Below are 13,189 nucleotides of genomic sequence, written 5' to 3'. Positions count from 1 at the left end.
AAAATAGATTTACACTATTACAGTAATTATTCGCGTTGGAGCACATCACGTAGATAGGACTTTTGATATTTGCATTTGTTCTGGCTTTGTCGCAATAAAGAGTTAACGAATTTCTCGCATTAATTCTTGGCACAAGTAGATTCAGTTTGGCTAACATGTATGGGCAATCAACTCGGTTGTGAAGTAAGTCATAAAGATGCTTAATAGAAACTATAATTCTCCTATTTTCAAGGGAGTTAAACTGAAACCTATCTAGCAGTACTTGGTGGTCAAAACCTCGCTCAGGATAAATGTCATCTGAAATAAAGGCTAAATATTTTAAGAAACATCTTTGAATTTCTTCCAATCGTAATTTATGTGTATTGTATAGCGGATTCCAGATGATTGAAGCATATTCTAGTTTGGCCCTAACGTATGCAAAGTATAATGATTTTAAACAATCAATATTACTAAAATTTTTACAGTTTCTGATTATAAATCCCAGATTATTAAATGTTGACGCTACAATGGGATTAATGTGTTCGATAAAGTTAAGTTCACAGTCAAACATAATTCCTAGGTCTTTAATATTATAAACTCTAGATAGTGTGTTATCATTGATTGACTAATCAACAAAAATGGGCTGCTTCTTTTTAGTGTAAGTGAGAACACAACATTTGTCTATATTCAGTTTTAATCTATTGGTATTGCACCATCGACTTAACTCACTAACACAATTTTGGAGATGATGACAGTCATGAGAGGATTCAATTCTAGAATAAATTTTTTAATCATCTGCAAAAATAAGCTTGTGACAATTCATTGTGGTTGGCAGATCATTTATAAATAATAGGGACAACAGGGGACCTAGGTTTGAACCTTGTGGTACTCCTGAAGTGGGCCTAAACAATTGGGAGCGAACATTTTGATATTCAACTAATTGTGTTCGATTAAGTAGATATGACTTAAATAAGAGAATTAAGGCGTTAGAAAAACCATAGTTGTCAAGTTCGTTAAGAAGTATGAAGTGATCGAGGCAATCAAACGCCTTGGAGAAATCCGTATATATTACGTCAATCTGACCAATTTCATCCAAGGATTCGGAAATAAACTGAGGTAAACACGCTAGATTGGTAGTAGTAGATTTCTTCTGCATACAGCCGTGCTGCGTTTCATGAATAAGATTGATAATTTATACTCGACTGTCGTTATGATCAGTAATATTCGCTCCCTTAACTTACGGTTAAGGTGTCACACAATTTATCTTGAACAAACTTCATTATGGCTGTAATTGCAATCAAGTTGCTTCACATTTTTCCTACCTAAATAAATGTATTTTAAAATTCGATGTATCCTCTCTATATGCATGTTTGTCTTCAGCCCAGTGTGCATCCTACAATAATGTGCCCACAATTCAGGCTTATGAGCGTAGTAGGTGTTAAAATAATCCAAGAATGGTTGGGTTTCGGCTTCACATTCCAGCTGATTTTTAAATTCCACAGATATTTTGTCGAACGCCAAACTGTCCGTTTATGCAATAATGTTCTTAACTGTTTATAAACTTGAACCTAAAATATTTGTTGTGACAACTGGATTATAACATGCATTTTTGCTCATTTGTCTTACCTATTTTTCTTTTGAGCTGATCTTCGACAAGTTATTACTCTAAATGTCAAGTAAGGGAAAGGTGTCTGAGATGGCATATTTAACAGTTACGAATTTTTTCTAAATCAGTTGTTTGTTTTTTATAAACATAAGTGATACTCTTAGGCGCAGTATATAGCCCTCTATCACTGAAAATCTCAATACAGACGTAATTCTTCACCACAGTTGATTTATGGGATATGTGCCATCATATCCTGATATGCCATCTTACCCAAATAAATTTAGCTAAGATGACATACCTACTATATGGTTTTATATATATATATTTTTTTTTATTTTGCAGCTATAGAGCTGGGTAGGTATAGGTAAAAAGTAACCATACTTTAAGTATATTGCAATATAATGTTAACGACAAACTAAATAACCTTTCTAATATTTAACAAAAACATAAAAATGTTTACAAAAAAGGAGCTATATCAAATATAATAAAGAACGTTCATTGGAAAATATTTTTTTCATTTGCATAAATCACAAGTAAATCGCTTTGTCTTCGATGAGACTCCAGCACAGTCTATATGACACCATTGTAGACACTTTTGACATTGCAACCACACTTCTTTTGGACGAGAATGACTAAACAGTTCATTGCAATATATGCAGACAGTGTCTCCATATTCATCATCAGTTTCATAAGGGTCATCTTCTGAGTTATCACTTTCATTAGGTTCAAAAACATTCTTTAAATTTTTTGACGCCTTTTTACCAGCCGTTCTTAAAGATTTAGCTTCTTTTTCAGCATGCAAACGCTTTGCCTCCACAATTTCTGGTGTAGCATTTATTATTCCACTTTTTCCTTTTCTTCTTTGGGTTCGATTTTGGGTTTCTACAGGAGCTTTGGGTAAAGGATAGATTTCCTCTACAGAAACATTTAATGAGCTTGACCCTCGGCTTGACCTTTCTTGAACATTTAGTGTATTTTTTTCTGGATTCAAATTTCCAGAATCGTCTGCCATATTTGAGCTGCACGGTTGAGAAGAAAGGTTGTCAGATTCTGTATTTGATAATACTACTTTTTCTGTTTCGATGTTTGTTGGCTCAGCAGCTACGTACATCCAATCAGGAATTATGTCGGGATTTAAAGGAATTATTCCTGTTTGATAAAAACCATTCTCTGCAGTAGATATTGTTGTGGCTTGAGCATATGCTTTTTTCAAAATACTAGCCACTTGAAAATGTGTAACCACCCTGCCAGGATGATTCTTTAACCATTTTTCCAGTTCAATGTTGTAGTAATTTGTAAGCGAACTGTAAAATGTCACATCCAGTGGTTGAAGGCGGTGGGTTGTGTGAGGTGGTAGGCAGAATAAAATAATTCCGTGTTTTTTAGTAAATTCTAATACTTCAAGGCTTTTGTGACTGCCATGTCCATCTAATATTAAAAGAATTTTGTCTTCTGGTGATGGCTTAACATACTTTACAAAATGATCAAGCCACTGCAAAAAAACTGGTCCCGTCATCCAACCCTTTTCTTGAGCAAATGCCACAGAACCTGGAGGAGAATTGTCCATTAACTCATTTTTTAGCCTTTTTCGTGGGAAAATTAGAGCTGGAGGTACATAGCTTCCAATAACATTCATAGCGCAAACCACAGTCACATGTTAGCCACGTTCTGCACTAGTCAGGACACCTACTTGCTTTCTCCCTTTTGTTGCAAATATTTTGGAGTTCTTTGACGGAACAGTGGATAGTCCAGATTCATCTACATTCCAAATTCTTGACGGTTCAAATTTGTACTTATCCATTACCAGTGACAAATTTTCAAAATGTTTACTAACTACGACCTTATTAAATCCGCGTGGCCTCGCTGCCGATGTAGCTTCTGGTATTCTTAGTGAAATTGTAGGATGACGCGACTGAAATCCTTTCACCCAATCCCATCCTGCTAGTTGTTCCTTACTAGAGAAATTGTGTGCTATTCCGTTTCTCTCAGCAACATCATACGCAAGTTTCCGCAGGTCTCTTCTGGTTATACCAAAAAACATTTCTTCAAGTCTCTTTATATGTTCCAAAATTTCTTCTTCAACTTCTGGGGTGAAAGTTGTTTTACGTCCTCCCAGGTATCCTTTATTAGCTCCCATTTGATTTTTAATCCGCCTTCTAAGAGTCGTTGCTGGAACACCGAAAGATTTGGACGCCTTTAACCATCCCATTTCTTTCTTTGTCACTGCGTCTATTGCTTTTGCCATTGCAACTGGGTCCCAACTCTGTCGTGAAGTCTTTCTTTGATATCTGCCCATTTTCTAAAAAACTTAATTTTTTAAAATACATATTTGACGTAATACTTAACAAGGTTAAGACGGCATACTATGCCATCTTATCCATACAAGAAATATGCCATCTTAGCCTGATTGTAGTCTCCGTTAATATTTGGCCCACAGAATCTTTAAAATAAAGTCAACACATAAAGTAACTAGCGGAAAATATAGGTTAGAAGTCACTAATTAACGTATGTGATGCAGTGTTTCGTATTATTCATTCGTTTAATGAATAAATCAAGTATATGTTATTAACAGAAATAAGATGTTTTACCCATTTTAACATAAAAAAATCCTTACCTCATAAACAAAGACTCTAACCGCAACAAAATTTTCACAGTAGTTAGATAACACACCAAACACTATTGTCCACTAGCAAAATAACTTAGACAACTTTCAGGAGCAATAAAATCCCACCTGTGCCATCTTAACCTAGTATGCCATCTCAGACACCTCTCCCCTACAATATAATCTAGGTGAGAAAGATAAGAAAAATTAAATAAGTGGTATATCACAAAGTCGATGATGGTGCTTACCAATGGAGTGGTTGGGACATGACTTGAATCCAAGCGTTATAAAATGCGTCAGCCAAATTGGGGCTGATTGTTCCCACTAAGGCTCTTTACCAGTGGATAGTGTAGACATTTTCGGATTGCTGCAACCCACATTTCTTACCTCGAAACCAATAATTCCTTACAATGCTCACAGCATGGTACCAAGTTGAGGTACGTATTGTGAAAGGAAATTCAAAGAAATCGGGTCATTCAATGAGTGACTCGAGAATATTGTACCGCAGGATTGGACATTTTACCAGAGAACATAGAGAAGCGACATAGAGGCTGATTTTGCAAAACCACCCTTATTGACACTGGAGTCCTCAACTGCCAAAGGCAAGCGCCAAATTTAAATAGTCGACGCCCATAAAAACCTTGTTTCATTATAATTGTAATTCGTGTGACCTGAATGAAAGTCAAGGAAACAGTAAGCAGCTTGTAATATTCTGGTAAATTTAGTGTCAATTTGTCGGAAATAAAACGCGTCATTAAAAATATTATGACATTTCTTCTAGTTACTTTTATCCCTAGTTAGAAACAAACACTGCTACCAACGTAAATTGAGGAGTCCGCAACCGTCATTTCATTTAAACTATGACGCTTCTCTGTGTTCTCTGGTTTTACTGTGAACAACCTTTTTTTACGCTGACATGTAAACAACGTAGAAGTAATTTCAGCACGAAAGGGTACAGGGGCGGGGCTTAAGTTGCGCGACTTGTAGCCGGGCCATCAGTGGCGTAACATCGATGCATTGAGAAGGGAGGCTCGGCTGAGTTGTACTTCTTTCAAAAACAATTAAAAAAAGAGCAATTTCTACAAAAGAATACAGACAACCATTTAATAAAAATAAATTAATTTGTTTGTTAAAAAAATAGACTTACGTAACAATAAATTATGATAATCTATCACACAAAATTTGGTATTTTTAATTATTAAACGAGTTTATAATGTGAGGGATTATAGCATGAGTAAAAAATTTCACGAACCCCTCATTATAAACCAGAACCAGTATCATATACTATTTTATAGTCGACTAGTCTTATATCAACAGTTAAATCTTTAGATAAAAGCGGGATTAAAACTCTGAGAATAAGCAACCTATCACTATAATTATATGTTTTTTTATTTTTTGGCACAATTTATCGATACCGTAAAGTCGGATGATAATAAGGCTTAACGTTTTCTGTCTTTAACATCGAAGTAATAACCACAGTTCATATTCTAGCATAACTGTCGTTTATAACTAGAGCTTCGACTGTACCCTAATTTAACAGTTATTATTGCTCACTAAAAATTACCTTTTTACTCCTTTTACTTACTTTTTTATTCAACTCATACAGCACTACTAATTGTTTAAATTCTTTTTCTATAATGTCAACGATAATAAAATAGAAAAGTGATATTTTTATTAACCGCAATAATATTTTAATATTTAAAATCGAAATATTCATCGCCGCTGCCACTGCTTGCACGATATTTGTAAGCCCAAACCAAAACAATGTTCTGCGCACTCCCACCACCTGTACCCTTTCGTCTTGAAAGCTGCTCTAGAAAATATAAACAAAGTAGAAGTAATTTCACCACGAAAGGGTACAGGGGCGGGGCTTAAGTTGCGCGACTTGTAGCCGGGTCATCAGTGGCGTAACATCGATGCATTGAGAAGGGAGGCTCGGCTGAGTTATACTTCTTTCAAAAACAATTAAAAAAATTGGTCTAAAGAGTTTAGACAGTATTTCCCTCGCTGTCGGAAACTTGACGACTGCATGCCTATTGTGTTTTTTTTCTCATTACATTTTTGTAGTGGGAATTAAAAAAAAATTGCGATGACGTCATCAACATTTTTGCAAGGATACGTATATCAGTTGGGATAGATGTAGTGTAATACTAAGAATAACATTGTTGTATTCCCAAATTTTTGGGAAAATGAATTGGGTCGTTTTGAATATTGATTTGTTATAATCAATAAAATAACGAAACAATTTACTCACGTATACGGCGCCGGCGTGTAATATGAGAGGCAACTGAAAATCGTTTATGTATAAGCATTCTTAATTTAAGATGACAAGCGTAACAGCATACGTGAGAGTCAAACAGAGAAACTGTAAACAAAACGACCATCGGTTTTATTGCTTCGACTTCCGCTTGTTATATAAAACATTGGGTTTTATTTTAATTTTTGACGGTGGAATTCACAATTGGTTGATTATAAACATGTCTATACCACATTCGCGGAACCTAGTCAGCGCACAAAACAAATGCACGTCGGTAATGTTAAAATAGATGTAAATAAGCGTGCTACCCTTATGTTTCAACCGAGTTTTTACTTTAAAAAATTTTGTGTCTACCAAATTGGGTTGGTCCAATGTAATACTAATAATAAGTGTTGCCTTTAATTTAATCAAAAAAATAAATTGACTTCATTAATTTTTTTGAGCCACCTCTTAAGAAAATCTAAAAAATATGAATGGAATGATAAATCACAATTACAAACTCATCATATTTTTTGCATTTTAGATAGGATTTATTCAGCAAAATTTAAGGGTGACGTCATCAATTTTTTTAGGAGGGATGAACAAATACATTTTGAACAAAAGTTTACCATGCTTATAATAACTTTAAAATATCTCCAAGATTTCAAAGCATTCGGTTTTGTAATTCCTGATTAAATCGATCAAATAAATTCACGCATTCATTAATTTTTTTGAGTCACCCTGTATATGCAAATCGAAAAATATGAATGGAATGATAAATCACAAGTACAGACTCATCATTTTTTGTACATTTTAGATAGGATTTATTCAGCAAAATTTTGGGGTGACGTCATCAATTTTTTAGGGGGGATGCGCAAATACATTTTGATAAAAAATTTACCATGCTTATAATAACTTTAAAACATCTCCAAGATTTCAAAGCATTCGGATGTGTAAATCCTGATTAAACCAATAAAATAAATTCATGCATTCATTAATTTTTTTGAGTCATCCTGTATATGCAAATCCAAAAAATGTGATTGGAATGATAAATCACAAGTACAGACTCATCATATTTTTCACATTTTAGATAGGATTTATTCGGCAAATTTTTGAGCGGACGTCATCAAGTTTTTTGAGGGGATAACCAAATATATTTTGACTAAAGATTTATGATGGTCTTAAGAGCCTTAAAACATCTGCAACATTTCAAAGCATTCTGGTTAGCAGATTAAAAATTAAATTTCAAAATGTTGTTTTATAATTTTGATTTTTTTTCCAAAAATCTGGAGGTTTCGGGTGAAAAGTCGATTCAGAGTTGTAAACTACATGTGTAGGACTATGTTATTTTATACAATTGAAAACCCATTTACTATGTACAATTTTGAAGTGACGTCATCGCATTAGTGGTGGGGATGATTAGACAAATTTTGGTTAGCGTTTTACCATCTGCATGATATTCCTAATATAAGTACAAAATTTCACAACAATCGGTCCAGTACTTTCGGAGATTATCTGTATAATAAAAATCCGAAACGGCAGACAGACGGACAGACAGACGGAAATGGGAGACCTATTTCTTCCTCAGGAACTACAAAACCGAATGCTTTGAAATTTTGAAGATGTTTTAAAGTTATCGTAAGCATGGTAAGTTTTTGATCAAAGTGTATTTGCTCATCCCCCCTAAAAAATTTATGACGTCACCACAAAATTTTGCCGAATAAATCCTATCTAAAATGTACAAAATATGGTGAGTCTCTTCTTGTCATTTATCATTCCATCCAAAAAATTAATGACGTCAGCTTGAAAGTTTGCCGAATAAATCCTATCTAAACTGTACAAAATGTGATGAGTCTGTACTTACCTATAATTTATCACTCCATTCATTATTTTTCATTGTCCTTTATGGGTACGGATACCTACCATAAATCTCCCGTTTAAAAGTGTTTACAAAATGAGTTTCGGCTTGTATACCTATTATACCTCTTCTTTTCTGTACGAATTCTTAGTAACCGGATTACAACTTTCTACCTTCCAAAATGCTTCTAATTGCCTACTCAAATGTTGGTTTTCCCCACGCTTGGTAATTAAATTGCACACAGCTGCTGGGTTGCTGTTTTTGTTCAAGTTTACCACTCCCTCAATAATGCAACCTAAATGGAAATTTTGAAGGTAAAGTTTATGGGGTTTTTCCGTCGTTTAAAATATCAAAGAAAAGCTCGGTCCCAATAAGCAGGTCCACTTTAGATGATACATTAAATTCTTGATCGGCCAGATGAATATTTTTAGAAATATCCAACGAATTTATTGCAAAATTCCGTAAATTGTTTTACCGTGGGTACTTGATTGGTTCGTTTAGACTGCCATACTTTTGAGCTATGATAATCTAATTTATTCGATAAAATTGGTACCAAAATTGGGTCCCACGTTACGGTGTCTATTTGTAATTGTTTCAGCGCCTCTAAATTAATCGTTATTTCATCTAACAATTTCCTAAAATTCTTATACATGGTCTTAGTGATATTTTGGAAATTTACGAGTTTCCGAACGTGAGCATGTACAAACGATCGTTTATTTTCAAACCGTTTTTCTAATGGATTTCGATAAATAATTTGTACTGGAAAGTGAGAGACCCTCTATCGTACGCAGCGCCTCGCCAACGAGAGGTGATCGCAAATAATGAAATTTTTCAATTTCGGTCAAATCTTTATTGTCGTGTATCAAAGTTTTATACAGATCCCGAAATGAAAGCCAATTGATGCTTTCTGCGAGTGACTACTTTGTTTAATCGGAGGATTACATGTGGTACGATTTTCCTTTTCATGTTTTTCAACGAAACTATTGATTTTTGTGATGGCTGAATAGTACAAGCTTTCAAATTCTACTTGGTCGTTGGTCTCCCTGTCCAAATCTGTTACGCGCTCGACAGTATCGTATTGATATTTATTAAATTCCATAAACGCATCGTTCACGATAGCTAAACGAGCCTTTACTTGCGATCTTTTCGATTTTAAATTTTTTAATTCCTGTTCGCGTGTTAGGGTCATCGTTTATGTAATATGCAATAGACATATACTACTTGTTAAAAATGGTAAATAGAAGAAACTGACCTTTACGCCTTGTTGGTATGCTGCCGAAGATGTCCTCTTGCTCGCGAAACTCACGCTTCCGATTTTACGAAAATCGGCGATGTTGCGCAATCACTCACATGTGTATCCTGCCTCCGATTTGAAGATGATCCGACTCGAAGGACCATATGTTGCGCTCGGCGCAACGAATAAGAAAAACTTTGCCGGTTTGAGCACACCACGCTCGTTGTAAGAGTTAAATGGGGCACTATTGTCACTTCGGTGTTTATTTGTGTTCTCTCTGGTATGTACTAACTAACCCATAACTAACCCGGCACTCGATCGTCTGAAAGTGGTGGGGCACATCCCCTACCCCTATCGTCACTGTTGCTTAGACGCAACACAATCCTAACTTTATTTTTATTTTGCCGTGGGAGGGTATCCGAATACGGGCGTAAACGGACATTTTACCGATTCGTTTTTTAAGCTTATTATTAAACTTGAAGACCAGCTTGAGGTGGCAATTAGTAGAAAATATAATATTCTAATGCGCACCGCGAAGAATTTTTTAAAAAAGGCAATAATTTGCTCCAAATTAATTAAAATAATAAAAGCAAAGAAGTCACTTATCTAGGTCCTCAGTTACATTATACGGATCAGCGTTAGCTCATCTTACACAGAGCTGCAAGTTAACAGGCGCACCGCAACGTTTTTTGCGGAAAAATTAATGGTTTATTAATTAACTCAATTAATAAAATCTATCATTTAGACAACTTGTTATACACTTTTAACACTTTTAAACGCTTCGGCCAAACCTTGCAAGTGATTTAGGATGGCCCAGCAGGCGACATAGTGCTTAGTACTACCATTGTTTAAGTATATTATAGTTGGACAACCTATACGGACAATCACTTTCCCATGTAGAAAAGAATGAATATATATTTTACATCTTACTCGCTTCACTATGAAGTGGCGGTACCTTACGAAAGAGGGTAAAAATAGTCCGTAAGCACGTGATGTCGATAAGGTAGTAAACGGACGTATTAATCAGTATGTTGTACGGGGCGCAGTCACAAAATAAGCAAACGTACGTGTTGAAGACTTTACATACATATATGTAAATGTAATATGTAATATGCATACCTGTTTCAAGGTTAAGGTAACAAAAATTTAATATTATCGCGGTATACCTATCATCCATGAACTGCATGGCTAACAAATATGCGTCCCTTCGTCCACTTTAAAGGTACGAAATTAAACGACCACTACTTTAATTAATAAGTAACAAGTCATCTAATTTGCCTCCAGAATAACTATGGGTTATCATCAAACTATGAACACCAAATTAATTCAATATGAACATCTTCTTACGTATTTTTTTATTAACAGTAGTCAAATCATTAAATACATATTATCTTTGAAACTAAAATGCATTTTATCCTAAGATTGTATCACAAAATATTCATCACCATTTAATACGATTTAGACATCAAGAAATAAATTTAAAATTGCAAAAATTATATCTAGCAGACTTAAAACAGCCTTAAATGTGTCTTGTATGTACGCGCTTATCAGTATGTAGGCATTTTAACGCACAGCAATAATCGTTCCTTATGAGTAATGACTGATGACTGAAAATCGAGAAATCGAAACATAAAAAAATCAAAAAAATAAAAATTGGAAAATCTAAAATTTAAAAATCGAGAAATTGAACAATCGGTTAATTCAAAAATCGAAACATCGAAAAATTGGGAAATCGAAAAATAAAAAAAAAATTGGACAATCGAAAATTTAAAAATTCCGAAAATTGAAAAATTGAAATGTAGAAGAACTAAAAACTCAAAAAATCGACAAAAATTAATAATTTAAAAATTGAAAAGTTAAAAATTTAGAAATCGAAAAACTGAAAAATCACAAAATTGAACGAAATATCAAAAAATTAGGAAATTAAAAAATTGAGAAACAGAAAAGTCAAAAAAGCAGAGTCTAAAAATCGCAAACTTAAAAAATCGAAAAATTGAAAAATCAAAAACCTGAATAATCGAAAAATTGAAGAAGTGAAGAACTGAAAAATCGAAACTTTAGGAAGTGGAGAAATGGGAATATAAAAAAATAGATTAATTGAGAAATCCGAAAACTAAAAATTCAGAAACGTCAAAATTTGAAAAATAAAAAAATATTGAAGAACTGAAAAATGGAGAAATCCAAACATCAAAAAATCAAAAAAAAAAAAAAATAAAAATCTAAAATTTAATAATCGAAAAACTGAAAAATCAACGAATCGAGAAGTCGAGAATTTAAAAAGTTGGACAATTGAAAAATAGGATAAATCAAAAATCGAAACATCGAAAAATCGAGAAACCGAAAAGCAAAAAATCGAAAAACCAACAAATCGAAAAATCGAAACATTGTAAAATTCAAAAATTGAGACATCGAGAAATCGAAAAATCAAAACACAAAAAAATCGAGGAGTCGAAAAATCGAGAAGTCGAAAAATCAAAAAATTGAGAAACCGAAATAGGCCAAAATCGAAAAATCGAAAATTTAAATATGGAAAAACTGATAAAGCGAGAGATTGAATAAGAGATCTCAAAAAATTTAAACATTCGGAAATTTAAAAAATTAAAATACATATAGAACTGGAAACTCGAGAAACCGAAAAATCTAGAAATTTAAAAATTAAAATATGAAAAAGCTGAAAAATTGAGAAATTGAAATAAAAAACAAAAAACTGAAAATCCAAAAATAAAAAATAGAAAAATCTAGAAGTAGAAAAATTAAAGAATCGAAGTATTGAAAAATATCAAAATTGAAAGAAATATCCAAAAATTGAGAAATCGACAAACCAATAAAGCGAAGTCGAAAAATCGAAGAATTGAAGAGCTGAAAAATCGAAAATTTGAGAAGTGGGAAAATCAAAAATAGATTAATTGAGAAATCAGAAAACTGAAAATTTAACGCAAAAATTTGAAAAATTGAAAAATTTAAATACTGAAGAACTGAAAGTCAAAAAATCGAGAAATTGAAAAAACTAAAATTTAAAACAATGAATAATTAAAATATCGCAAAATTGAAGAATCGAGAAATCCAAATTCGAAACATCGAAAAATTCAAAAAATGAGACTTCGAGAAATCGAAAAATCGGAGGATCGAGATTGAGGAGTCGGAAGCTACGCGTTAACACGATATTTAGTCAGAAATTTCAAAATGTCCAAATGTACGTCCGAGCGTACCCCACTCTCCCCTAGTTCTAAATCATTGACTACAAGTGTGGTCTGTAGTTCTAATTTTTCTACAATTCAAGAACGGATGCAGCAACCAATCTGTGAAGGGGAGCTAGGTATTTGTATCAATTTTTTTACACTTACACTATTAGGTCTTCATAATCATAATAATAACATTCAAACCCTGATTCAAAAATTCGTAAATTGACAAGTAACAGAAACCGAGCTGCTGTCAGATGCGTTACACTGTGGATGTGAATAATGGTAAAGTAGAAAGTAGAATTCTAAAGTGACAAAAATAGATTTAATTGAATCGATTCGTCTAAAAAAATTATCGATTCTGAAAAAATCGCAATGTAATCAAAATACCGATTTAAAATCAATTTTTAACCATAAAAAAGAATGCGCGATTCGCGATTCTGCGCACGCACTAACGTAAGGTGGGGGTAGTCTGTGGTAACGTGGAGCGTGGAA

General features: G+C 33.6%; 1 protein-coding gene across 1 annotated transcript; it reads right to left on the bottom strand.

Moving 5' to 3' along the window:
* Positions 1-2,112: 2,112 nt before the first annotated feature.
* LOC135137388 (uncharacterized) lies at positions 2,113-3,830 on the bottom strand. The gene is made up of 4 exons (XM_064067015.1): positions 3,390-3,830; positions 3,276-3,343; positions 2,224-3,204; positions 2,113-2,155 (listed from the first exon to the last, which is right to left on the bottom strand). The coding sequence occupies exons 1-4, from the start codon at positions 3,828-3,830 to the stop codon at positions 2,113-2,115; spliced, it is 1,533 nt and encodes a 510-aa protein (XP_063923085.1).
* Positions 3,831-13,189: the final 9,359 nt, after the last annotated feature.

This window comes from Zophobas morio, unplaced genomic scaffold (genome assembly GCF_036711695.1).
Source record: "Zophobas morio isolate AGI-343-1 ecotype UQ-CSIRO unplaced genomic scaffold, CSIRO_AGI_Zmor_V1 ptg000029l, whole genome shotgun sequence".
Lineage (NCBI taxonomy): Eukaryota > Metazoa > Arthropoda > Insecta > Coleoptera > Tenebrionidae > Zophobas > Zophobas morio.
The sequence above is the reverse complement of the archived record's forward strand: the minus strand, read 5'-3'. Positions and strand labels throughout refer to the sequence as shown.

Coding starts and splice junctions, on each gene's coding strand:
- LOC135137388 (XM_064067015.1), bottom strand. CDS start 3,830: ATGGCAAAAGCAATAGACGCAGTGACAAAGAAAGAAATGGGATGGTTA. Junction 3,344..3,389: donor ATTTTGAAAATTTGTCACTG/GTAATGGATAAG, acceptor TTTGGAATGTAG/ATGAATCTGGACTATCCACT. Junction 2,156..2,223: donor TGCATATATTGCAATGAACT/GTTTAGTCATTC, acceptor GGTGTCATATAG/ACTGTGCTGGAGTCTCATCG.